The following is a 23856-nucleotide window of genomic DNA, read 5'->3' as shown; positions in this document are numbered from 1 at the left end:
GGGACACGTGACGAGAGCGCCGGGGGCAGGCCGGGTCCGACCCGGAGCGGGCGAAGACACCTCTCCGAAGCGAGAAGGAAAAGGGGAAGGAGGGAGCGCGTAACCGCCGTCCTCCCTCATTGGCTGACAAGCGCGCACATGCGCACAACCGACGAGGGGCTGGCTGAACCAAACCTGGAAGGTCCTCAGCTAGCGGCCAGAGAACCCTGTTGGGGGTGGGGGTGGGGAAAACGCCGCGAGGAGGAAGTGACGTCACCGCGGCGGCCGTGCCCGGTCGCTTTTTCCCTAGAACGTAGGCGAGAAGTGCGGGCCGCTGTGCACCACCCCTTTTCCACGGAGCCTGAGTGGGAGGGGTCGCCGAGCTCCCCGGTTCAACCCGAACGAACGAGCGAACGAAGGGACGAACCCCGGTCGCGAGGCCTCGCCATGCCGCTCCCCGTGGCCCTGCAATCCCGCCTGGCCAAGCGCGGCATCCTCAAACACATGGAGCCCGGTGAGGCGGCGTCCCGCGGGTGACAGCAGCGGGACCCCCCCCCCATCCTCCTGCCCCCAGGGTGGGGGGGAGGGTCATAGAAGTCACTTGCAGCCCCCGCCCTGACCTCACCCCGGCTCCCTGCAGAGCCAGAGGAAGAGATCATCGCTGAAGACTATGACGACGACCCTGTGGACTACGAGGGCACCAGGATTGAGGGTCTGCCGCCCAACTGGTACAAGGTGTTCGACCCAGTCTGGTGAGCCCTACCATGGGAGAAAAGAGCTGTGCATAGGGGCAGTTGGGTGCCCAATGAGGGGGGTGGGGCCTTGCAAGGGGGCCGAGATCACCAGGGAAAGAGGGAGGGGGGAGTCTTTGGGAAATATTCTCCCACATCTCCGGGCTCACCTTCAAGGCTCTCTTGCCCAATCTCTCAGCGGCCTACCTTACTATTGGAACGTGGAGACAGATCTTGTGTCCTGGCTGAACCCCCACGATCCCAGCTCGGTCATCACCAAGGCAGCCAAGAAACTCAGAAGCAACTTGGGTAAGCCCCTTGGCCCTTCCTGGGCCCAGCACTTGACCTTTCTGTGAAGCGATGGAGAGAATGTCTTCTCTTGGAGAAGCCCCTCCCCCTTCCCTTTCTGTTATTACCTGCCTTTGGTGCCCTAGATCCAGAAGATAAGCTGGACCGTGGCTATGACAAGCTGGAAAGGGAGGAAATGAAGGAACGACGTTACCACCGGAGGGAAGAGTTGGCCCCCTACCCCAAGAGCAAGAAAGGTAGGTGGCAGCAGGAGTGCAGCTGGTGGACAGAACCCTCCCCAGGCCCCCAACACTAGAGCTCCCTATGTTTTATCCCTCCGGCCATATCCTGGTGCTGCCTTGCTGTGAGTGTGGCCTTTGCTTGGCTTCCTCTGGTTGTCAGCCTTTACGGTATTTATTGTGCCAGGCTTGGACACAAAGACAAGACCCCAAACGGCCCCTGTCCTCAAGCTGCTTGGAGTCTACTGTGATGACAGGACACAGACAAATAATTACTGGAGAAATCTAGAGAGAGCGTTTAGCACCTGCTGACGACCAATCATTTCACAGAGAAGATAGCACGTGAGCCAAGCCACACAGGCAGGCTAAGAAACAGGAGTGAGGGAGGTGCATGGAAAATAATAACCTCTGCTATTTGATCTAAAGAACAGAATCTACAAAAAAAGAATGTGGGGCTATGGGAGGAAGATAGTAGAGAGCCTCTAAGGCCAGGCTGAGAAATTTTCTTCACTCAGTCTCCAGCTATTAAGGAGCTCCTGAAGATTTTTGAGGAAGAAAGGGGCCTTGATCAAACCCTTAGCTTAGGACAATTTTTGAACAAAGATTAGAGGAGGAGTCTGGGAAATCAGGTGGAATCTTTTACAATAGGCTAGTCCACAAGCAAGCTTGAGCACCTGGATACCTAGAGGGCTGCCATTGACAGGTCTGAGGAGGGGAACTATAGTTCCCTCATGGAAATGTCCTGCAGGCAATTGGAGGTACAGGCCTAAAGCTTGGGGAGAGAGTCTATGGCTGGGTTTGTATGGCTGGGAATCATGTGCACAGAGGTAACAGACAGGAAGAGACTACCATAGAATCCCACAACTTCTACCTGTGAACATATCACCTCCACTTTCCAGAGTGTAAGTTCCATACACGGTAAGAGCTTACTAAATGCTTGACTGTCCTGAACAGAAAGAGGGAAATTGAGAAGTCAGTTTGGGATGCCATGGCTCTAGAGTTCAGATCAGGGCTCCAGGAGGAAATTTAAGAGACAGCAGCCTAGACAGTTTGGGGGCACCCTCCGCACCCCCCAATCCAATCCCCCTAAGAAACAGTCAGAGAAGGGAACCAGATAGAGCCCAAGAGAGTGGAGTCAGGAGAGCTGATCAATCAATTAATCAATCAATCAATCGGCATTAAGACAAGGAAGCTGGTGCTGTTGAGGTATTGCAGAATTTTGCTAAGTGGCTCTCTCTCTCTAGGCCTTGGTTTTCCCTTGTTCAAAATGAGGGGAGTTTGGACTAAGTGATCCATCAGTAATATGTCTCAAATGGTGACCTCCAAGTAGGTTGCAGCATTTTTATTCTCCCCACAGCCAGCCGCAAGGATGAAGAATTAGACCCTATGGACCCTAGTGCCTATTCAGATGCTCCTCGGTGAGTACTTTTGGAGGCCCAGCAGGGGCCCAGATTTGGAGTCTGTCATAGTCTCCCATCAAATGGGTCTTGGGGTGGAGGTGGGAGAACAAAACTGGTTATCTCTTTTGTTACCAATTTCTACCCTCCTGCTTCCTCCCATCTTCAGAGGGACATGGTCTACAGGTCTCCCCAAGCGGAATGAGGCGAAGACAGGGGCCGACACAACAGCAGCTGGGCCCCTGTTCCAGCAACGGCCATACCCCTCCCCAGGGGCAGTGCTTCGGGCCAATGCTGAGGCCTCACGGGCCAAACAGCAAGACTAAGACTGAGCCCACCCTCTCCCCCAGGCCTCCCCAAGCCTCATGTTCACAATAAAGTATTTTCCTTTCAATTTTTGCCATTGGAGCTCCTGGGGGAGAAGGGGCACAGAGGAAAAAGCCGTTACAAATTTATTTTCAGAGGAAATATTCCCTACAGAACTTGGCTTAATCAATACTTTGTAGAAGTCTCAGCCAATGAAGGGGGGAGAATCAGAGGTCAGTAGTGTTAACACTAGGGAGTTAGAGAACCTTGAATTCCCCATCAGCCCAAACTTGGCAAGGGAGGGGGAGAGGGGGAAGAGAGAATGTTTAATTCCTTAATACTGAAGAAACAGCCTCCAGTTCCACATGGAAGCGACAGGATCAGGGTATCCTCAGAGAAGACATGGGAGGTGATGGGAATCTTCGGTCCCCCCATCAGACAACAGGGTGGCTACGACCCTTTCTCCTTGGCCAGCAGCCTGCAGGGGAAAGAGAGAGAGAGCCCAGGTGGCTTTCTTTCAGACCTTGCCATGAACCTCCTTGGGTCGGAGGGTTAGGGGAATTAGAGGAGGTCCCACTTCCTTTTCTGTAGATAAACCCCAGTGTTAATTAGGTTAAATACAGCATGAGAAAATGGTCCCCATCTCCCCCTACTTAGTAAGTTGCACATCAACTACATAAATAGAATTTCTTTATTTTGGCATTTGTACACTTAACCCCACCCATCAGCACCCAGCCCATGAAGAAATCGGTCATTTTCCTGTCTTACAAAAATTCGGACTGATAATCACCAATCCCTTCCCTTCCCCCCCCCCCCAAGCCTGGCCACAGCAGCAACTCAAGTCATCTGTGAAGTAGGAGCCTTTGGGGAAAGGGCAGGTTAAAGGGTTAATCAAAGTAAAGGGGGGGGGGGGAACCGAGACCTCTTTCTGACCCATGACTCTGAACCTTTATACAATCAGAAGCTTCATCTCATTCCCAGTCCCCCTCCCCGCAGTTTCCTCCACTGAAACCAGTAATCTTTGGTCTCAGATTCAGACTTGATTCTTGTCCTCCAAACTCCTCCTTAGCCCAATTTCTCCAGTTCATGTTCTGGACTCTTAAGATATAATCTAATGCCCATTTCCCATCCAACCCAGTCCCCCTTCTCAGTCTTATTTCACCACCCATCCCCGACATCATAGGGTAGCCAGTGGGACACTCCTTCCTCCTGGATCCCTTTCAGGATTGGAAGTAGGGCAGGGAGCCAGAAAGATCCAATTCCTTCCCCTCCCTAGAAGCTGGCCCTGGATGAAAGGAGGTGGAAGAGGTTAAACCATTCTTCCTTTGCTTATGAGGCATCAAATGCTGGGAAAGGGAGGTGGGGAGCTATTTCCCTGACTTGCCAGGGCTGGCTGGAGCCCAAGATGAAACTGGTATAGAGATGCAGGAGGAAGACTTTGAATGATGGGAAAAGAAGGGTAGAGAGCACTCCTGTGGAATTGGAGAAGGTAAAGACACTGAATAACAGGAAATGCATGCTGGGAAGCATGTCCTGATGCCCCCTCCAGCATGGGACAGACCCTGAGGAAGGGGCTGGGGAGCATGTGGAAATCAGGACAGCAAATGCTGAGAAAGGGACTTGGAAAACTGACCCCATAGAACTGGGTAAGGCCCCTAAGGAGGGGCCAGTGATCTGGAAAAATGAGTCAGACATGGTGAAATAACAGGAAAGAGAACAAAAGTGTGCAACCACTGTACCCCACTAGGAACTGAGAGCATTTTTAAAGTCTCTCTGTGGACCTCTTTGGAGGGGTCAGCAAGAGTCAGTGCCCCAAGAGGTATGGAGGCAAGAGAGGGAGATGGGCAGGGTGTGTGGATGGATGGCAGTGGAAAACAGGATTTTTGAGGGGTTGGGAGACAGGGATTCCCTGGTGTCTCCCCAAACTCCAGCTCTGCTCCCAGATGTCACTTCCCCAGTACTGACTTGGGTAAGAAGGACTCCTCCTCAGGGTCCGCGTGGCGCCCACTGGCCAGCGGTGCTGTGTTCAGAGGGGGAGGGGTGACCACCGCAGCAGTTCGGGGCAGGCTGTAGAGATAGACGGCCCCGATGACCAGACCAGCCCCTAGTGCAAAGAGTGGATCCACCTGGAAGCCAAACAGGCGGACGGAGGCTGCTGTGGAAACGACAATGGAGAGGGAGGTGGCGAAGCCTTTGAGGATGTTGTCCGCGTACTTGACCACCACAGCCACGAGCAGGCCACCGAAGGCCTGGTTCAGCACCACCCCCCACACAGCCGGTGTGTAGCCGAAAAAGAAGCCTCGACTGGCAACGGCCCCACCCTCTGCCCACCACAGCCCTGCTAGGCCTAGCAACGTCCCAAAGAGGCCCAGCTGCACATTCCTCAGCCACACCGACCCTGAACTACCCTTCAGGATCTTCTCAAAGTAAACGCCAGCAAAGCCTGATGACAGGCATGAAGCCACCACAGCTGCCAGCCCCACACCAGGGTTCTGGCCCCCTGGGCGTGGCGGCCCATTGCTACCACCTGCCTGCTGGACCTGGACGAGGGCCACACCCAGGAAGAGCAGGAGCAGGGAGGCCCACTGCAGGCGGGACAGGCTCCGGCGGAGCATGAGGACTGAGAACAGGGCTGTGGTAAGGATTTTCAGCTGGTATGTGACCTGTGGAAGTGGAGGTAGAAGGCAGGGTCTGAGGGACATGGCTTTCCCTGGAAGAAAAGTAGGTCCATCCTATCTCTTCCCCCCATGCCTGGCCTGGGCTGGCCTGGCCTCACCTAGCTTAGCCTGGCTTGGCCCAGCCTGGCCTAGCTTAGCTTCCTCCTTTGCTTCCTCCTTTCCCTGCCCCCCCCCCTTCCCTCCCCCCTTAACTGACCTGGAAGGTGGCAGCAGGCAGGTTGGAGATGGCCACGTACTGCAAGTTGTTTTGGAGAGTATAGATGAGGGAGGGCACTGCCAGCTTCAGCGTGTCGACATACTGGACCAGTACTGCTTCGTGTAGGAACAGGACAAAATGTTTCACGTTCCCTGCACAGTGAGGACGAGAAGCAAGGATGACTCTCTCCCCACAGGCTCTCAGGCCCCCTAGCCCCATCTCCCCCTTGCTTTCGTGATCTCCCCAGCTCTGTACCCCTCTTCTGGGCGAACAGCAGCAGGAGACAGGCGGCTCCCTTCAGCACTTCGGCCATGACCACTGCTGTGGTGGCGAAGAACCGGTCCCCGGGAAGGGTCCGAGCGTAGCGGATGCTGAGGATCAGTGACGCGTTCTGCACCACCAACACTGCCAACGATGCCTGCTTCAACCACCGGTGGTGACCTGCAGGGGAGCCAGGGGCCAAAGCCTGCATCAGAGCCGCGGGCCTGCCCATCCCACCACTTCTTTTGGGGGCTCCCCCTGATTGGGTCGGCCTGGGCTTTTAGGGGACCGGTGCACCCCCACTCCCTCAACGAAAGGCCGGTTGCTGTGGCGGCGATCCTTGACACCCATGGGCGAAGACCGACCGACTTGGGGAGACGGCGGGGGCGCCCCCAAGCCAAAGAAGAGGCGAGCCTAGGAGGCCTTCCAGGAGCCCAGGGCGCACGTGGGTGGCCCACGCCGCTGCCACATGCACAGACGTGTCCGGACCCACTTCTGGCCACAGCCCCACTGCCGGACACACGTAATGATGGCCGGCCGGGTGCCCCACCACCCCCTGCCCGGACACACCCATGGCCACAGCGGCGGGCACGCGCAACGGCCATGCTCACGGACGCGCCCGCGCGCCCTGCCCCCCCCCTCCCCTTACTTGCGCTGGGCAGCCCAGGCTGGTGGTGCCCCCCCGGGGGCCCGACGGTCCCAGCCGCCGCCCCAGCCGCCGCGTCCCCTCCGCCTGCGCCCGCCGCTGCCATGTTGGCACCTGCCCGGGTCCGTCCCCTCGGCAACGGCCCGGGCAGCCGTTTCCTTCCGCAGGGTCCGTCACTTCCGCTTCCGAGGACTCGGGGCCCGGCCCCGCCTCCCAATTGAGGAGCCTCATTGGCCGTGCCCGCTCGGGGACCCGCCTCTCCCGGGCACCCCCGCCAGCACCTCCCTTTCCCCCCCTCCTCGGCCCAGTGTCCTTTGCCGCAGCTTGGTCCTTCCCCCCGCCCCGGCCTTCTCGGGCTCCTCGCGTCCTCATTGGTCGAGCGCCGCCCTGAAGCCCGCCCCCGGCTGCCTCGCCCCGCCCCGCCCCGGCCTTTTGGGAAGCCACTGAGAGTAGGCAGGCAGGCGGGCAGGCTGAAGCGCGCCCGGCTTCCACTCCGCGGGCGCCCCGAAAACCGCAGCGGGCAGGCCTCGCTGTCAGTCCCGGAGGCCCCCCTCAAGGAGAGATCGATGCCACAGCCTAGGCTAAACCTGGGGTTGCGAGGGCCTGGTAGGGCTCGTTTTAATAACATACACATTTCCGAGGGACTGAGAGCCTGCCGGCCACTGGCCGCCCTCCCTTCCCCCTCCCGTCGTCCTCTGGTCCAGCCCGTGGCCAATGTGCCCGAAGAATGGGCACAACCTGGGAAGGCAGAGGCCGCCTTCATAGGGGGAAGGTGAAGAAGTCAACCTCATTGGGCAATCAGTGACACAGGCCCTCGGGCTAGGCAGGAGCAGGAACAGGGGCAGGGGCAGGGGAGCACAGCTGGTTCAAGGAAATGTCCGGGTTTGAAGAAGCTCTCAGCCTTCTTTTCCACCCCAACCTTGGGATCTCTAAACAACCTATGGAGGAAGGGGGGGGGGGTGTCTAGTGTCTGAAAAAGTCCCCATCCATCCCTGAGAGTGAGAGAGAACGGGGAATGGGCTACAAGGTGGCTAAAGTTCTTTCCCTGTCCCTTGGGTGAGGTCCAGAGGAGCATCTCTAAGGAACCTGTAAAACCAGGTTATCAGTGCAGCCTTAGAAGACTGGTCCCATTTGGGGGACCACAAGGACACATGCTCCGTTCCTCCACCACTGTTAGAAAGCTGCCCACTCTGGGGTACTGGCATCACAAGAGACTGAAGGCAGGATTTCTGAAGTAAGTGCTAAGTGGTCCTCCCCATCCTGCATCCAGGGGTCCCGAAGAATCTGCTCCAGCGAGGGTCGATTGGCAGGATCAGGGGCCAGGCACCGCCGGATCAGGGCCTCGCAACCTGTAGAATGGGGCAGGAAGTCTGTGGCCCAGAGGGGGAAGCAAAGGGCAGGGGAGGTGGAGGCTTGGGAGTAATGGAAGGGACTGTCCCTTACCTGGGGAGATACTGCAGTGGAAGCGGAGACGAGCACCTAGGATCTCCCGGTCATGCTCAAAGGGAATGTCACCACAGGCCATGTCATAAAGGAGGATGCCTAGGGACCACACAGTGGCTGGCAGTGCATGGTACTGCTGCTGAGAGATCCATTCCGGTGGGCTATACACCCTGGTTCCTGCAAAGCCACAAGGCCCAAGAGCCTATGTTTGAATGTCACCACACAGCGGGTCACCCAGTCCACTACGGCAACCCCCAGATAACACTGGCCTGGACTCTCACCATCAAAGTCGGTGTAGGGCTCATCCCGGAGCAGGGCACCGGAGCCAAAGTCAATGAGCTTCACTTCACCCCGCCTCAAGTCCACTAGGATGTTCTCATCCTTGATGTCTCGGTGGACTACCCCTCGGGCATGGCAGTGACGCACAGCAGCTACCACCTGGCTGAAGAAGTGGCGGCAGCGGCCGTCTCCCAGGGGGCCCCGCTCAGTGATATAATCAAACAAATCCTGGCCGTGCTCCGGCCGCTCAAGCACCAGCAGGAAGCTCTCAGGAGTCTCAAACCAATCGAGCAGTCGGATCACACCCCGATGACCACCCCCAGCCCCGACTTTCCTCAGCAGGGCCACCTCCAGTGGGCATGGACCTGAGTCAGACTGCAGGAAGGCAGAAGATACAGGGAGGAGCAGCAGTTATTCTGACTCAGGTGCCAAATATGGCCCTGAGGAGCCTCCCCACTTGGGGAGGGAAAAAGTCCCTCCCATATGTGCATATAGAGTGGGGTATGGACCTGTCTGCTGCTCGACAGACAACTGAGGACAGCAGTAGGAAAAGCCCCCAAAAGACAGGGTTGCAATTTCAGTCCTGCCACTTTCTACCTGTGGGACCACGCGCCGGTCAGTCCTCTCCATGCCTAAGGGCTCTAAGTCTCATAAGCGCCCACTCCCGAGCTCCCACCCAGCCCAGCGGCCCAAGAGAATCCAAGATCACTCCCCCAGATAAAGGGAGAGAGGTCTTCCTACAAGAACACCCGCACCCCTTCCCCACATGCGCAAGAACGTGTTCCACAGATGAGGGGCAGTGTTTTGTGCCCAGGTGTTCTCCCAGGGAGAATATGCCCCAATATTGAGATGAGTTCCGGCGCCTAGGACATTCACCCAGCTTGATCAACCATGAACTCCCACAGATGGGCTGGAGACCCCTCCCCTTTGAGGATCCAGACCTGATCCATCCTTAGGCAAAGGGGAAGGGAGATAGCCCCTAAAAAGAGATGAGTCACCCACGGGGAAAGGAAGTGGGGAGCATACACACCAGGGGGGCCCAGCCCAGGACGCGGCTCCGGGGAATCAGCTTCACAGCAACCTGAGAGAGATGAGGAGCCCAGGGAGATGATGGAGAAGCGAAGGAGGGAGTAGACCGGAGGGGAGGGGCGAGCGGGGGAGATGAGAGAGATGGGCGGGGGAGATCCGAGGGGGGACCCTAGGGGAGGGGCGGGGGACAGTGGAAGAGGGATGGAGGAGATGGGGGGAGGGGACCCGAGGGGAGGGGCAGGCGGAGATCCGAGGAGATGGGGGGGATGCGAGGGCTATTCGAAGGGGTTCCCAAGGGGAGGTGCGATCCGAGGTGGCACCCGAGGGGAGGGGAATCCCAGGGGACGCGGCAGGTGGGGTGCAGTCACCTGCAGGCGGTCGGCCAGGCGGTGCGCAGAGAAGACGGAGCCGAAACCGCCCCTGCCCAGCAGGGGCCCCAGGCGGTAGGTAGCCTCCAGGGCCTCCTGGCCCTTGCCTGGCCGGCCCGGGGACTCTGGGGACGGGAGCTGCGGGCCCTTGGTCAGCATGGCCCGGCTGGCCTGGGGGTTCCGCCCGGGATCGAGGCTCGCACTCCACTGGCCACCGGGCTGCCGAGCCAGCCGAGAGGTCAGCCCCGAACGCCCCGCCCTGCCGCGCCGGGCCAATCGACAAACGGCCATTTGCATGCCGGCTCCGCCCCGCCCCCTTCCGAGTTGGGGCCTGAATGCAAATGAGGGGAGTGGGCCAAGGAAGGGGTTTTCCAGAATGGCGACTCGAGTGGGTGTAATTACTCCAGAAATGGGGGTAGCGGCGGGGGCTGCGAATTCGACTGTGCTCCAGGGGTTCCAAATTCGGGGGTCAGCAGGCACTACCTCCGGGATCGGCGCCCCCCCCCGCCCCCTCCCAAGCGCTAGGTCGCCCCCTTCACCCCTACCCAGGGGGCCAGGAAGCTAGAAAAAAAGGACCGAGGCTCACTGGAGGGCGGGGAATCAAAGCTAGTAACCTCGGCCCAATTGGAGGTCTGGGGGGAACTGGGTCCCTGCCGCACGCCCCTCCTCCCCGGCAGAAGATGAAGATGCAGGAAGGCAGAGGCTCACCCACAGTGGGACATGGGGTTTATTCTGCCAAGCTTGGGGGGGGGGGAAGGATGTCGCACCCTCTCGTGCCAGGCATGGGGTGGGGGGGGGGGTGAGTGCCCATCTCCCCTCTCAATCCCCCGAGGCAGCAAGCACCTTTTGCAGTGTACAAGTCTATCCCCAGGCTCTGGGACAGTGAGGGGCCCAGGGCAGTCACTGTGGACACAGGTCAGTTTTATTGTCCAAAATCCATGATTCGAAGGGATGGGAGTGTGCCCAGCCTCAAGGCACCTGATTGCCAACATTCTCCCTCCTTCCTCCCACCCCTTAAAAGCAGCAAGAAGAGAGGGAAAGAACAATGAAGGGGATTCGCAATCCCAGCCCAGCCCCCAGGACACAGCTGGGCCAGGATCTGAACTTTTAGAAGATAAAATTACATTTTAATAAAGGGAGAAGGGGTAAAGACACCCGAACACTGAAGGTTCAGACGTCCTCCAGGCTGGGGGGGGAGGGGGAAGGGTGTTTCTATGGATTCCCCCACCCCACCACTCACCCCCTCAAGAGGGGGCAGCAGAGATGGTGGGCACAATTTCCCTCCTTTGACCGACATATCTAAAAAGCTGTGGGGACAATGATGGTACTAAGGGGCCACTGTGGTTCTCAACTGTTTCTCAGGGCCTACCCACATTCATTCCACCACTGAATCCATGTTGGAATTTAGGTGCAGACGAGCTCAAGGAAGAAGGTGGGTATGATTGATGGGGGGAGGGGTCTGGGGGGTGGAGGGAGGCACGTGATCCAAGGGACAGCCAAGGCTGGATCAGAGTGCACCAATCCCCCAAGGACTGGCCAGGCCAAGGAGTGGGAAAAGCAGTGGAAAGCAGAAGAAAGGGGGAGAGAGCGGGCAGGGGGCTCCAGTCCCTGGTTATCAACTCTTGTCTGGTGGGGGGTCTCTGTGTACTGTGTTCTTCTTCATACTGTCCAAATATTCCTGTTGGGAGACGGCGAGGACAGAAGCCAGAATTTCATCATCGTCCCAGTCGTTCAGACCTGGCAGGGAAGGGGAAAAGAGTGGAAGTGAGGCTTAGCGGGGTGGGGAGGCAGCAGGCTGCTGGGGGTGAGGAGATGCTGGGCCCAAAAAGGCCTTACCAAAGGCGCTAGGTGACATTTGCTGGATGAGGGCTCGGCATTCCAGAGCAGGGTACAGGGACACGAGGGGGGAGGTGGCTCGGTCTCCTCCTGTCACGGACTGGCTGCTTGGACCTAAGATAGATGGAGGGGTGTCAGGAGGCCCCCCCCAGAAGGACAAAAGGCCACCCCCTCCCCGACCAAAGAAAACACTGACCTGGTGCGCAGGGTGAGGGGGGTTTGGCGGGGGTGAGAGCATGGCCTGGTGAGGGGGGCTTGGGGCCCAGCTCTGGGTGAAGGTCCTGCTGCTCAGGGGAGGGGGCAGTGCTCCGCTGCCTGGGGGACCTGCCACTCCACTCCTCCAGACCACTAGAGGCCGCTGCTGTGGCAGAGCTGCAAGTGGCGCTTGCTTTCCGGGGCTGGGAAAAAGGGCAGCAGATGCCCACAGGGTTAAATCTGGAGAAGCAGACCAAGCCCAACCCCTTCCTTGGTGTCCACAAGGGGCCTGAGTGACTGTTGACCCCAAGGCCTCTACCTCCCTTCCCATGGTCTTGGCGGGCAAGCCCACCTACCTGTGCCTGGCCCCTGACCTGCCGGGCTTGTTTCTCCTGGTCCCGAAGCCACTGCAGGTAAGACTCTCGGGCTACCTGCTCCTCAATGGCCTCATTTGTGGCTTCCCAGTCCGTGGCTCGCTTCTTATCCTCCAGCATCTGCTGCTCAATCCATGACTCCTCTGAGGTTTTAATGGCGTTCTTCATCAGAGACTGGTCAGCAAACTAGGGGGAGACAGAAAGAAGTGGCACTTCAGGCACTTAAAGGTGGGGGTCTGGGCAAAAAATAAGGAGGCCCAGCCCTGAGGAAGGGAGGGAGAGAGGGAAGGAAAGAGGAGCCTCTGACCAGAAGATTCAGTTGCTCAGCATGGGAGGGAAGAACACACGGTGAGCAAGTGGGGCCAAGACAAGCCCGAGGATGCCAATCATGGCCACCTCCCTCTAATCCTTCCAGGTGGGGCCTTGGCTTAGCCTGCTGCTAACTAGGGTGGTCCCAGGCTACAAAGGGAGACTCAGGGAGACAGGCAGCAGGTCCCCTTGAAGTATGGACCAGAGACTGGGCCCCAGCTCTCTACCTGGCCACATACTGCCTCCTTCCCTTGCAGTAGTCAACACTCTGAGCCAGACTGAGGCATTTTAAGGGCTGCCCACCCCCCAATCTCCTCCCAAAGGTCAACAGGGCCAAAAAGGAATGAGGCCACTCCACAAAACATGGAATGAATTGAGGGAGGTGCAGGGGAGAGGCCAGAGAGGTACAACAACTTCCAGAGTCCCTTTTGATTCCAAATGCATGTACATGTGTGTGCCTGTGTGTGCATGCTCCCATGTCAAGCCAGGCCTGAATAGCAAGGGAAAGGTGGGCAGACAGACAGCAGAGCAGCCAGGTCCAGCTCTCGGAGCTGCTCACTCACCCCTGGCTTGAAGGAGGGGAGCCCCAGCCCCACACCAATGGTGGCCTTGTTGGGGTTCACCACTGAGTTGTAGTGGACGTTGCGATGGTAGCTGACCCGGATGGGTTCGTCCTCATTCTGCTGAATGCCATGAAACGTGTTGATGGGTTCTGGGGGGATGTGGATACTTGTGCTGTGACGGATGGGGTGGGGCAGGGTCCAGGCTGGCGCCCCCTGCCACCCGCCCCCCCCCCCTTTCTCCGGGGCCCTCACTAGCCCTACCTGTACTGTACTGGTACACCTCAACAGGCCGGTTGTACATTTCTGCCATGGCCTGCATCTCAATGTGGTTCCCGTGACAGTTGTTCTTCCTCTTCCGGTTGATGTAGGTGGTGAAGTCTTCAGTGACGTAGTTGGAGAAATAGTCAGCATTCTTCATCTGGAGAAGGGGGCACAGATTCAGCAGGGGACAAAGGGCAGAGCCCCAGGTCCCCAGCACCCCCAGCAGGCCCCAATCTCACCAGATAATCCATGCAGTGTTTCCGGACAACCTCATGCATGTCCTGGTCACCATACACCTGGTCCGCTGTGGAAAGGTGGTACAAGGTCAGAGCTCCAGGAGGGCCAAGCCAGAGCAAGGAAACAGGCCCGAGAGGGCCACAGCTTCCAGCTCTCCCAGCAGGTTCTTGGAGGTCAACCCAAGCCCCCAGGTTTCACTGCCTAGTTAACAGGTATAGGTGTGCAGTGGGCCCATTCAGAGCTGCCACTGTCCTGGGGCAGGGAAATGGGAAGAGGGGGAGGCCCAAGTTGAGGGCCTCCACCAAGTGAGTACCATATCATTCAAGCCAGCCCCCTGAACAAGTCCAGCATAGGGAAGGGGTCCAAGTTGGCTGGGGGGGGGGGGGGGGAAGCCTAGAAGGGGCCCATGTGTTAGACACCTTCTGGGAAAGGACATGGGCTTGGGGATAGGAGGCCTGGCCTCCTCAACATGGTGATCGAGGAAGAAGAGCGTCTGGAACTCCCCACTGCTTTCATTTGCCAACATGAACCTGCTAGGGGCTTAGATGTTCCAGCGAGTCCTCAGAAGGCTGGGCCTTGTAGGAAGTAGGACTTCTCGGCTACCTAGCCCCATCCTAGGGCCCAAGCAAGGCCCTCTCTCTGCTCCTCCCCAAAATAAAGACCACACTCTAATGGCAACAGCACCTCCCTCCTTATGCCAAGGGCTGAGACTGGTCTTCCTAGCCTTAACCTTAAGGCTTCTAGCGAACTCTGAGACCAGAGGGCTCTCAGCAGCCACACGGTCTTCTTGTCTTTCAGGCCTGAGGAGGGAAGGGAATCAGACAAGATCACCCAGCCCCGACTGGGCTCAGGCCCAGGACTGGGCCTCTCCTGATGGCCCTCACTTTTCATCTCCATGGAAACAACCCTGGGCCACTGAGGGGGGCCTCCAGTGCCTAATCCTGTCTCATTAAGCTAAAGGTGGAAAAAACAGGCCGAGAGGCTGACTAATGGCAGAGTAGCAGACTCACCCCTCAAGGTTAACAGGACTTTAGCCGCCTTGCCCTGCCCAACACCCCCACCCTTCCTCAGAGCCAGAGGCTTCCCAGTGGAATGAATGCAAAAGGCTCTGGGTCCCAGTCCTGGCCATTCCTTCCCTGGTCTGCTGATGCTGCCAGGCCTCTGGAGGAAATGATACAAGATGGCCAGAGCTCCTTTCCACCATCAGGATGGGAGGTAGGGCTCCAATGGGGAGAAAGCTGCCTTCCCTGCTCAATCTAAGACCCTGAGCCTGGCAGAGGGCATCACTCCTCCTCTCTCTCCGCCACGGTCAGGGCCGAGAGGCCAGTCCAGGCTAGGGAGGTGCTCCTTATGTCCCACATGGCAAGAGTGAGGCTGGCCAAGGGAATATGGGAAGAGGAACAACCAGCAGCCCTCCTAGGGCCTCTGGGGGAAGAGGAGCCCAGCTTACCCCTCCCCTGTGCACTCCCCCACCCAGCTCTCAGTCTGCAGCCTTGGGTGCCATAGCTCCCCACTGCCCACTCCTTGGTCTCGAGTAACCCTCCTTTCTGGGTTTTCCTGACTACTGGTCACGCCCTAGGCTCTCTCTTCTATCCTCCCCACTAACTTGGCCATCTCATTAGCAACCACTGACTTAATGCCAATGAGATCTCAACTGCAATGACATCCCATACAGAACTGATTCTAGTCTCTCCTACGAGGACTCCCACAGACCCCAACATGCACCAAATAGAACCCTGCCCACCCCATCTGAGTTCTCCACCCTCACCAAAGTCTAGCCCGCCTTCACACCTGGACTATTGCAGTGGTCATAAGTTTCTCCTCATTCCTGCCCATTCTCTGCTCAGCCACCAAAGTACCCTTCCTCCAATCATCCCCAATCCAATGTGAAGTCCCCTGCCCAGTCCAGGGGGCCTCCTCTCTGCCCCTCCCCTCCCCTGCTCTGCCCTCCCCTCCCCTCTCCTCTCAGTATCCATCCTGGCTTCTTTGCAGGCCCCCTCCCACCACTGCTACCACTCACTTCTGGAGCTCCCTGCTGCCCAGGCTGCCTTCTCTTTATTCTCGTCTACACTCGGCTCTCATTGGAATCCAAGCTCCTTGGGGCAGGAATGGGCCTCAGGCCTGCCAGTCTAATATCACCTCAATGTATGGACATAGCACTTCGTGGCTTATAAAGCAATCTAGAAATGTCACCTCACTTGATCCTCACAACCCTGGAAGATAAAGATTGGTATTATCTATTATCCCTAAGCTTAGGAAACTCAGGCAGAGATGAAGTTACTAGTCCAGGGTCAAACAGCTAGTAAACTAGGAAGTATGTGAGGCTAGATTGGAACTCAGGTCTTCCTGACTTCAGGCAGTGCTCTGGGCACTGTGGCGACCCCTAGCTGTCCCTGTACATAGTCTATCCTTAAACAAATGAATGCCTGTCAGCAGATGGCAAGTGAGGAGCTGAGGGAAGGTTCTTTCCTCTCCAGACAGGCCACTGTGTGGGGGGTAGATTTCTCTACAGAACATTCAGGATCCCATTTCCTCCCACTTCAAGGGTTACAAAGTGCCCTTAGACCAAATGGAATCCAACCCCCTCAGAGGAAGAACATGAGGCCCAGGTCTGTTACCCCACTCCCCCCAGAAGGATTCAATTTAGAGCTGAGCTGGGGCCTAGCAGGGGGAGGGCTCCTGCCGAGCCCCACACGGTGGGGAGGGTGACGTACACTCACTCACTTTCCCAAGGAACTGTTGCAAGTAAGACACCCTGCCAGTACCCAGGAGAGGACTCTGATTCCGGGCCATGGGGGACTGGCGGGCAGGCCAGGGCCATAGGCTAGCACAGAAAGAATAATGGGATTTGGAGTCAGATTTGGAACTCTGCTCTCCCTCACTGGGCCCGTTTCCTCATCTGCAAAGGGGGAAGGATTAGGCTGTACATGAGCCTGCAGCTCCAAATTCTCCAGCCCCTGGATCCCAACTAGATGGTGTCCTTCAGCTCCCCCAACCAGGGTCTGAGGCAGCTCAGAGCCAGACCCAGATCTAGACAACTCCCCCCCCCCTCCATCCCCCAACACACTTGAATCCAATCAGGAATCTTTTAGCTCTGAGCCCCCAGTAGCCTGCTAGAATAGTCCTGGAGGGCAAAGTCCTCACAGAGCAGAAGCATGTGGCCACATTCTCCCTCCTTCAACCTAGGCTGAGGAAGCAAGTCTCACCATGTGCCCCCATGGCTTCAGCAGTTGCTTTATAAAGTTAAGGATCCTAAGAGAACCCGATTGGAAAGGTTGTTTCCCCAGTCAGATGAAAGGGAAGAAAGGCCTGGATGGCTGCTGGCCTGCCACACTCCGCCATCTGCCAGGGGACTGCCCCCAATGGGGAAGCCCAGAACCAGCAGACAACTCATTCTCATTGAATAAAGAGCCACTGACTGGTATGGGAAAGAAGGGGATCCTGCAAGTATCACCTCAGAGGATACCTTCCTCCCCAACACACACACACACACACACACACACACACACACACACACACACACACACAGCAGGAAAGAGAATAAGCATTTATATAGCACCTTCTACGGATGCCAAGCACTGTGCTAAGTGCTATATAGATATTCTCTTCGTTGATCCTCACAACTCTGGGAGAGAAGTGCTGTTATTTTCTCCATTTTTACCATGAAGGAAACTGAGGCACACAGGGGGTTAAGTGACTTGCCCAAGGTCACATACAGGAATTGTCCAAGGCTGGATTTGAATTCAGGTCTTGCCAACTCCAAGTCCAGAACTCTACCCATGACACCAGGGCTTCTTAAACTTTTTGCACTCTCGATCCCTTTCTGCCCAAGAAATTTTTACACAACCCCAGATATATATAGGTAAATAAAACAAGTAACCTTTCACAGCTGCCAAATCTTTTGTGACCCCCACATTCAGTTTCCCATAGTTTAAGAAGCTAGGCACTATACCACCAGCTCCCAGGACAGACTAAATGTGGACAAGCACATGAAACATCCATCATGCACCCAAGGAGACACGTGGAGCTCAGGGGTAGTGCTCCTTAGGCCTTCACTGTCCTGTTCTGCTGTGCAGACTACAGGCAGAGAGGGATGTAGGACAAACTCCCAATGAAGCTACCTTTCTAGGGGTGGGGATGGAAGACACCAGAGGCCTCTCCTGAGAGACTCTCCCTCCCTGCCCCCCCAGCCCAAAGGACAGCAGCAACAGCAGCAACTCACCCACTGCCCGGAACAAGCAGGCCCCATCCTCCTTCATCTGTTTGATAATGAACCCTTTCTTGTCCCGAAGGGCCTTCTCAAACCAGTGCTCCTGCTAAAGAGAAGATGTGGCAAAAGCTCAAAGACTGACCAGTGGGAGCAGCCTGGCCTCCTGGGCCCCACAGAGGGCGCCTCCAGAGGCCAAAAGGCAGGTAACCCTGCAAGCCAAACTGTCCAGGGGCCATCTTGTCTTTGTTCCTTCTTCCTTGGCATCTCATTGCCAGAGCTCAGGAGGACAAGAGGGACTAGGATTCCTTCAGCTTGGGCCCAGAGAAGAACAGCTCCAAGCAGGCAGATGTGACTATGCCATTAGCAGAGAGAAGGGGATTCCAGCTTCAGCCCCAGGCTCTGCTGCCCAACTGCAGATGGCAAAGGGAAGGAATTGGGGAGCTGCCATGTCCCAAGAGGCCCTAAGCTACCATCCCTTTGGCCCACAACACAGGAAGCATCCCAACTCCTGGAAGCCCCTGCCTGTCGGACCTCACCCTGGTCCAAGGTCACCAGCACTTGTAGACTCTAAGGGGACACACACACACACACAAACACACACACACACGGTGTGGTAGGGCCTTGAATTGTGGTACATCAGTCACAATGGTCAAGCCCATCCCCTTCCCTGATGGCTAGGTATGGGGATGTGGGCATGGGTACATGCATTGGCTAGTCTAAGGCACTGCCCTCCTTCCCCAGCTGCCCATCTACTGCTGACACCTGGTGTCCCTGGGTAGTCACTGGTCAGGCTCTGGACCAGGCTGGGAAGCGTGGAAGGGCACCAAAGGCAGCCAAACTCAGGGTGTTTGGCTCCCCCACCTACTCCTTCTTCTGCCCACAACTTTAAGGAGCTCGATGGCCTTGTAGGCAGCAGGGGATGGAGTAGTGATGGTGAAGAGCCTCTGCACTGCCCACCCCCTCTCTGCAGCCCAGGAAGCATCCCTTGCTAAGGGGTGACAGGAATTTGCTCAGGGGAGGGAGAACAGAACAGGGCTGCCCCAACAGGGCAAATGGTTCATCTTGGTCCTCAGAGCTCCTTCTTCCTTTCTTACTCCATCCCTGTCTCCCAAAGGTGAGGTACAGTCTTTGGGTCAGCCCTGCTTGAGAGGGGGAACGATAAAGGGTGGGGAAAGAGCAAGCAGTTCTTTGCACTTTCAAGATATTGTCTCTTTGGTTCTCAGAATCACCCCACTTTACAGAAGAGGAAACTGAGACAGATGGAAGTCTGGCAATTGCCCAAGGTCACACAGTTAGGACTCATCTGATGCTGGATTTGAACTCAGGGCTTCCCAACTCCAGGTTCAGGGCTCTAAGCACTGGGCCACCTCTCCTGCCTGCCCCAAAGGAAGCAGCTCAGGAAAGAAAGGCTTCTTTTAATTCAGCTGGACCTCAGGGTGCTCCCATCAAAGCCTCTTAATCAACTCCATGCTCCTCAAGGAGCCCCCCTCTCTCGAGATGTTGAGTCTGCCTGGCCCTGCAGAAGGTGCACACCACCCATGATCGGCATGCAAGCTTTCACCAAGGTCTGCCCCTCTGGCCCTGCATGAGGATCTGGGCAGGAGGGGCTCAAAGTGGCTCCCATACTGAGGAAAGTTTTTCCAGGAGTACTAGATAAGAATTCTTGTTGGCGTTTGTCCTACTTTATAGAAGACGACCATGACATCAAGGTGGTGTCATGACTTGCACTGAATTGGATTGAAGTGAGGGAGGGCTGTGCAAGGTCACCAGCCCCACTCTCTCCTCCAGAGCCAGCTGGGTCCGGTGGCAAGACTGGAGATGGCCCTGGATGTTTAAGGCAATTGGGGTTAAGTAACTTGCCCAGGGTCACACAGCTAAGTGTCCAAGGTGAGAGTTGAACCATAAGGCCAGTGCTCTACCCACTGCAGCGCCACCTAGCTGCCCTAGAAACTAGAGGATGGGGACCATGCAGAAGAAAGCTCTTCTCCAAACTTTAAGGAGCTGGCAAAGGCCACAGAGACCACCTTGACATTGAGGGGCCAAGGACCTAGGGGAGAAGCTGCTCGGGGATGGAGAAAGAGAGTTCTGCCAGTCCCCTCCTCGGGTTCCCCCAGCGTCCAAAAAAGGAGACTTCTTGTGTCCCTGCTAGAAGACAAGGGGTTCTTTCAAGTCCTTGAGTTCCAGGCCTTCAGTTCCTCTACAGAAGCAATCATCCATGGTGGCAAATGGAGCCCACAGCTCCCCCCACTTCCCTTCCTCTGCCTGAAGAGCCATGGGAAGAGGGGGGGAGCCAGGCTGCAGCCTGGCAAGAAAAGGACCCCAGTAGGGAGGAAGAAAAGAGAGCAACTCTTTGGGAGAGGAGCTACATGAGAAAGCAGAAGCAGGGGGGCTGGAGAGGGCCCCACCCGAACGTGGATGATGGAGTAAGAAAAATGGAGGGGGGGGAGAATGGGGGGCAGGGGTCTGGGAACCTGGGAGGAAGTTTTTAAAAAGCATGGGGGGGGCCCCCTGGAGACCAAGGATGGAGGAAAAAAGGGGGGATGGGAACCGACAGCTGCCTAGGGATCAAGGATAGAGGCTGGGGGGGGGGGGCAGAAATCTAGAAATGTTGGGGGGGAGATACAAAAAGAAAAAGCAGGAGGAAGGACCTGGGGCCCAAGGATGGGGCAAAAAAAAAAAAAAAGACTGGGGGAGGCTGGGGAAGACAAGACTCTAGGGATTTGGGGGGAGGGGACAAGGAATAAGAAAAGCGAATGGGTGGGCAGCAAGGAGTAAGAAAAGTAGAAGAGGGGACCAAGAGTGGAATCAAAACAGCAGGGAGACTGAGAGGGGGCTCTAGGGACTGGGGGGAACAAGGAGGAAGAAAGGCACAGGGGAAAGGGAGGGGTCTAGGGACCAAAGGAAGGACAAGGAGTAAGAAAAGGGGGGCAAGGAGCAACAAGAGTGGGGGAGGGGGGCTGGAGATGAAGGATGGAATAAGAAAAGTGGGGGGGGTGAATAAAAACTGGGGGGCAGGAGGTCTAGCAGGAGGAGACAAGGGAAAAACAATGGGTTAGCAAAACGGGGGGGGGGGATAAGAAAAGCAGGAGAGGCTCTAGGATGGGGGAGGGGGGTGGAAGGGGAGTGCTAGGAAAAGGGCTAAGAAGGGGGGCAAGAAGCATGGAGTAAAAGAGGAGGTGCAGAAAGGGCTCGCGGGATTGGGGGGGGTGTGTGTGTGAAGATTAAGAAAAACAGGAAGGCAAGGAGAGACTCTGAAGACCAAAGGGGGTAACATGGTATAAGAAAAGAGAAGGGTTAGGAAGGAAACAAAGATTACCGCTCTAGGGGCTGAAGAGGGGGGACAAAGATCGGGGGGCTCTAGGAACCAAAGGAGGAACACCAAGTAAGCAAAGCAGGAAGAACTGTGGAGGGGACAAAGATAATCGGGGCTCTAGGAACCAAAAGGGAGAGACAAAGATGGGGAGCCCTAGGGATCAAAGGGAGGACAAAGATGGGGGGCTCTAAGGACTAAAGGGGGGACGAAGATGAGAGGTGTAGGAACCAAGGAAGGGACAAAGATGAGGGAGGCCTAGAGCTCCAAGAGGGGACAAAGATGGGGGGGGTGACAAAGATGGGGGACCCCAGGGACCAAAGAGGCCAAGTCAGGCAGGAAGGCCGCCGGCCGCGCCTCCGCGGGGCGGGCAGGATGGGGAGCGGTGGGGGCCCCTCGCCGGCCGCGCCGCCGCACGTACCTGCTCCACGGTGGCCGGGTCCATGGCCTCCACTCGGGCCGCCGCCGTGTCGTACTCGTCCTCGCTGTTGTAGCCGGCGCCGCCTTCATCGCGCTCCGGGCTGCCCCCCGAGCCCGGGCCCACGCCGCCGCTGCCGCCGCCGGGGGGGCCGCCGGGGTTGCCGCCGGGGCCCGCCTGCTGCCGCCGCCTCTTGCTGTGGCCCGGGCCCGAGCAGCAGCCGACTCCCGGGCCGCCGCCGGGCCCGCCCACGGCGCCCAGGCCCAGGCCCAGGCCCAGGCCCAGCGCGTCAGCAGCCGCGGCGGAGGCCGGCCCCCCGGGGCCCGGGGGCGGCGGCGAGGCCTGCGGCCGCGAAGCCGCGGAACCCGCGCCCGAGGCCCAGCGCGCCAGCGGCGGCGGTGACGCCCGCGAGCGGCCGCCTGACGACGGCCCGGCACCGGGGACGCCCTCGCCGCCGCCCGGGCCGCCGGGCCCGCCGCCGCCCGGGCCGCCGGGCCCGCCGCCGGGCTCGCCGTCCGGGCCGGAGTCGGCGTCAGAGCCGGCGGGCGGCGGCCCGGGCGGCGGCGGCGGCGGCTTCTTCTTGGGCAGGATGGTCATGGCGCCCCGGGCCCTGGCGCAGGCGGCCTCGGCCTCGGCGGCCCCGGCTCCGACGTCCCCTCAGGGCCGTCGAGGCCGGGCCGGAGCCAGGCCGGCCGGGCCTCGGGAGCCCCGGCCGAGGTGGGGGGGAGGGACGGAGGCCGGCGCGCAGCCGAGCGCGGGGCGGGGACCGGGGAGGGGGAGGGGGCGGTGTATGGAGAGCCGGGGACCAGGAGAGGCCGAAGCCCACAGGCCCCGCGGAACCGCAATGCCGAGCACGGCCCTCGCCGCCGCCGCCGCCGCCGCCGCCGCCGCCGCCGCCGCCCGGGCCGGGAGCAGGAGGAGCGGGAGGTGGCGGCGGCGGGAAGGGAGGGAAGGAAGGGAAGGGAAGGGAAGGGCAAGGCCAGGCGAGGAGAGGGGAGGCCGGAAAGGAGCCGGCGGACCCGGGGAAACTGAAGGGAGAAGGGGCGGGGCGAGGGCCCGAGGCCCCGGATGAGCAGGGGCGGGGCGAGGCCGAGGCCCCGGATGGGGAGGGGGCAGGGGGAGGGGGAGGAGGAGGAGGAGGAGGAGGGGAGGGGGGGGGTCGTCGGCCGAAGCTGGGACAGCGAGCCTTGGGAAGCGCACCGGCCAGGGAGCGAAAGCCCGTGGACGCCCTGACCGCGTAGGCTGCGAATAGAGCGCGCAGTTCGGGGCCGGCCAGACTACAGAAGACAAGGAGGGGGCGGGGGGCGGAGCGCGGGCCCTGTGGCCGCCGCGGGCTTCTCCTCCTCCTCCTCCTCCTCCTCCTCCTCCTCCTCCTCCTCCTCCTCTCCCACCCGATTCCTGGGGCTGGAGGCCCCGCCCCGCTCTACCAGGTGACTGACAAAAACAAACACCCCGACGCGGCGGAGCAGCCCCCGCGGTGCGCGCAGACGCAGTGGCCGCGGAGCGAAGCCCTCCCCGCTCTTCTATCGTCCGCCCCGCCCCCGTCGAGGAATCGCGGCCTGTGTCGGGGGTGGGGGGGGCGCTAAGTCCGGGATCAAGCCCGGTGTCCGGTCTCGCCCAGCGACGGAGGCCTTTGGAGGTTCTCGCGGCCAGGGACTGAGGGGAGGCGCAGTGGGAAGAGAGGGCAAGGCCTCCCCCGCCCCCGCCCTCCCTCTTCCCCTCCCGGGAGTTGCCACAGCGTCTCCCACGCGCTGCGACAGCGTCATTTCCGCCTCCGCCCCCCCCCCCCGGGTCTCTCTGCCCCGAGCGGGCCCAAGCCCCGGGCTCTCCTCTCTCGGCTCGCCTCAGCCTGTCAGTCAAACGAGAGCCCAGCTCCGCTCCCGCCTGCCCCAGTCCCGTCCTTCGCCTGCCCCCCGCCCCCGCCACTTCGCCCACTGGTCTCCCCGCCCCCGCTCCTTCCGCACACAACCACCCTGCCAGTTCGGCGGTCCATGCTGCCCCCTACTGGCAGCCAAGGTCTCTATTTCCTGAGGCCTGGCCCTTGCTCTCCCCGCCACCCCCCCCCCCCCCGGCCTCCACAACCTGGCACTTCTGGGACCAAGGGGTGCTGCAGGCCTTCTTGGTCCCAGAGTTGTCTTGTCTCGGCCCCCCCCGGAGCCTGCACATAATAGGCCATCCCAAATGTTAGCTGGGTGACCTTGCTTTTAGTCGACACCCCCCTCCAGGTCGGACTGGGCGCCAACCCCACCTTGGGTGCCAGCCAGCCTTCACTTTGCTTTCCCTTCCAGGACTTCCCTCCTCGT

The 23856-nt window shown here is 58.7% G+C and overlaps 5 protein-coding genes across 6 annotated transcripts; 1 reads left to right on the top strand and 4 right to left on the bottom strand.

Moving 5' to 3' along the window:
- Window positions 1–3: 3 nt before the first annotated feature.
- On the top strand, window positions 4–3028 carry PQBP1 (polyglutamine binding protein 1). Its single transcript, XM_043973771.1, has 6 exons — window positions 4–493; window positions 620–731; window positions 910–1019; window positions 1145–1255; window positions 2595–2655; window positions 2804–3028. Exons 1-6 carry the CDS (start codon window positions 139–141, stop codon window positions 2958–2960), a joined length of 906 nt encoding a protein of 301 aa, XP_043829706.1. The 5' UTR covers window positions 4–138; the 3' UTR covers window positions 2961–3028.
- On the bottom strand, window positions 3002–7484 carry SLC35A2 (solute carrier family 35 member A2). Its single transcript, XM_043973947.1, is given in 7 exon segments — window positions 3002–3418; window positions 4906–5603; window positions 5815–5966; window positions 6070–6255; window positions 6725–6872; window positions 6875–7251; window positions 7352–7484. Coding segments are annotated over 7 exon segments (1722 nt in total). The 3' UTR covers window positions 3002–3390.
- Window positions 7310–10152, bottom strand: PIM2 (Pim-2 proto-oncogene, serine/threonine kinase). The gene is made up of 5 exons (XM_043973770.1): window positions 9841–10152; window positions 9474–9524; window positions 8446–8818; window positions 8165–8341; window positions 7310–8070 (listed from the first exon to the last, which is right to left on the bottom strand). The coding sequence occupies exons 1-5, from the start codon at window positions 10135–10137 to the stop codon at window positions 7895–7897; spliced, it is 1074 nt and encodes a 357-aa protein (XP_043829705.1). The 5' UTR covers window positions 10138–10152; the 3' UTR covers window positions 7310–7894.
- A 793-nt stretch (window positions 10153–10945) lies between these two features.
- On the bottom strand, window positions 10946–21701 carry OTUD5 (OTU deubiquitinase 5). 2 transcript variants are annotated; one of them, XM_043973742.1, is made up of 9 exons: window positions 21557–21701; window positions 17838–17931; window positions 13618–13682; window positions 13379–13535; window positions 13118–13266; window positions 12246–12431; window positions 11873–12074; window positions 11677–11790; window positions 10946–11577 (listed from the first exon to the last, which is right to left on the bottom strand). In XM_043973742.1, exons 1-9 carry the CDS (start codon window positions 21578–21580, stop codon window positions 11456–11458), a joined length of 1113 nt encoding a protein of 370 aa, XP_043829677.1. In that variant the 5' UTR covers window positions 21581–21701; the 3' UTR covers window positions 10946–11455. The 2 variants fall into 2 exon arrangements, with proteins under 2 accessions (XP_043829677.1, XP_043829676.1); XM_043973741.1 differs by having other exon boundaries at window positions 12228–12431; window positions 21557–21698.
- Window positions 21702–22068: 367 nt separating this feature from the next.
- On the bottom strand, window positions 22069–23319 carry LOC122733502 (basic proline-rich protein-like). Its single transcript, XM_043973946.1, is given in 3 exon segments — window positions 22069–22679; window positions 22681–22976; window positions 23287–23319. Coding segments are annotated over 3 exon segments (798 nt in total). The 3' UTR covers window positions 22069–22210.
- Between the last annotated feature and the right edge of the window lie 537 nt (window positions 23320–23856).

This window comes from Dromiciops gliroides, chromosome X (genome assembly GCF_019393635.1).
Source record: "Dromiciops gliroides isolate mDroGli1 chromosome X, mDroGli1.pri, whole genome shotgun sequence".
In the NCBI taxonomy this organism is placed as follows: Eukaryota; Metazoa; Chordata; class Mammalia; order Microbiotheria; family Microbiotheriidae; genus Dromiciops; species Dromiciops gliroides.
The sequence above is the reverse complement of the archived record's forward strand: the minus strand, read 5'-3'. Positions and strand labels throughout refer to the sequence as shown.

Coding starts and splice junctions, on each gene's coding strand:
- PIM2 (XM_043973770.1), bottom strand. CDS start 10,137: ATGCAAATGGCCGTTTGTCGATTGGCCCGGCGCGGCAGGGCGGGGCGT. Junction 9,525..9,840: donor GCCTGGCCGACCGCCTGCAG/GTGACTGCACCC, acceptor CATCTCTCTCAG/GTTGCTGTGAAGCTGATTCC. Junction 8,819..9,473: donor TCCTGGGCTGGGCCCCCCTG/GTGTGTATGCTC, acceptor GCCTTCCTGCAG/TCTGACTCAGGTCCATGCCC.
- OTUD5 (XM_043973741.1), bottom strand. CDS start 21,580: ATGGACCCGGCCACCGTGGAGCAG. Junction 11,791..11,872: donor CCCCTCACCCTGCGCACCAG/GTCAGTGTTTTC, acceptor CATCTATCTTAG/GTCCAAGCAGCCAGTCCGTG. Junction 11,578..11,676: donor AATGTCACCTAGCGCCTTTG/GTAAGGCCTTTT, acceptor CTTCCCTGCCAG/GTCTGAACGACTGGGACGAT.
- PQBP1 (XM_043973771.1), top strand. CDS start 139: ATGCGCACAACCGACGAGGGGCTGGCTGAACCAAACCTGGAAGGTCCT. Junction 732..909: donor AAGGTGTTCGACCCAGTCTG/GTGAGCCCTACC, acceptor CCAATCTCTCAG/CGGCCTACCTTACTATTGGA. Junction 1,020..1,144: donor GAAACTCAGAAGCAACTTGG/GTAAGCCCCTTG, acceptor TTGGTGCCCTAG/ATCCAGAAGATAAGCTGGAC.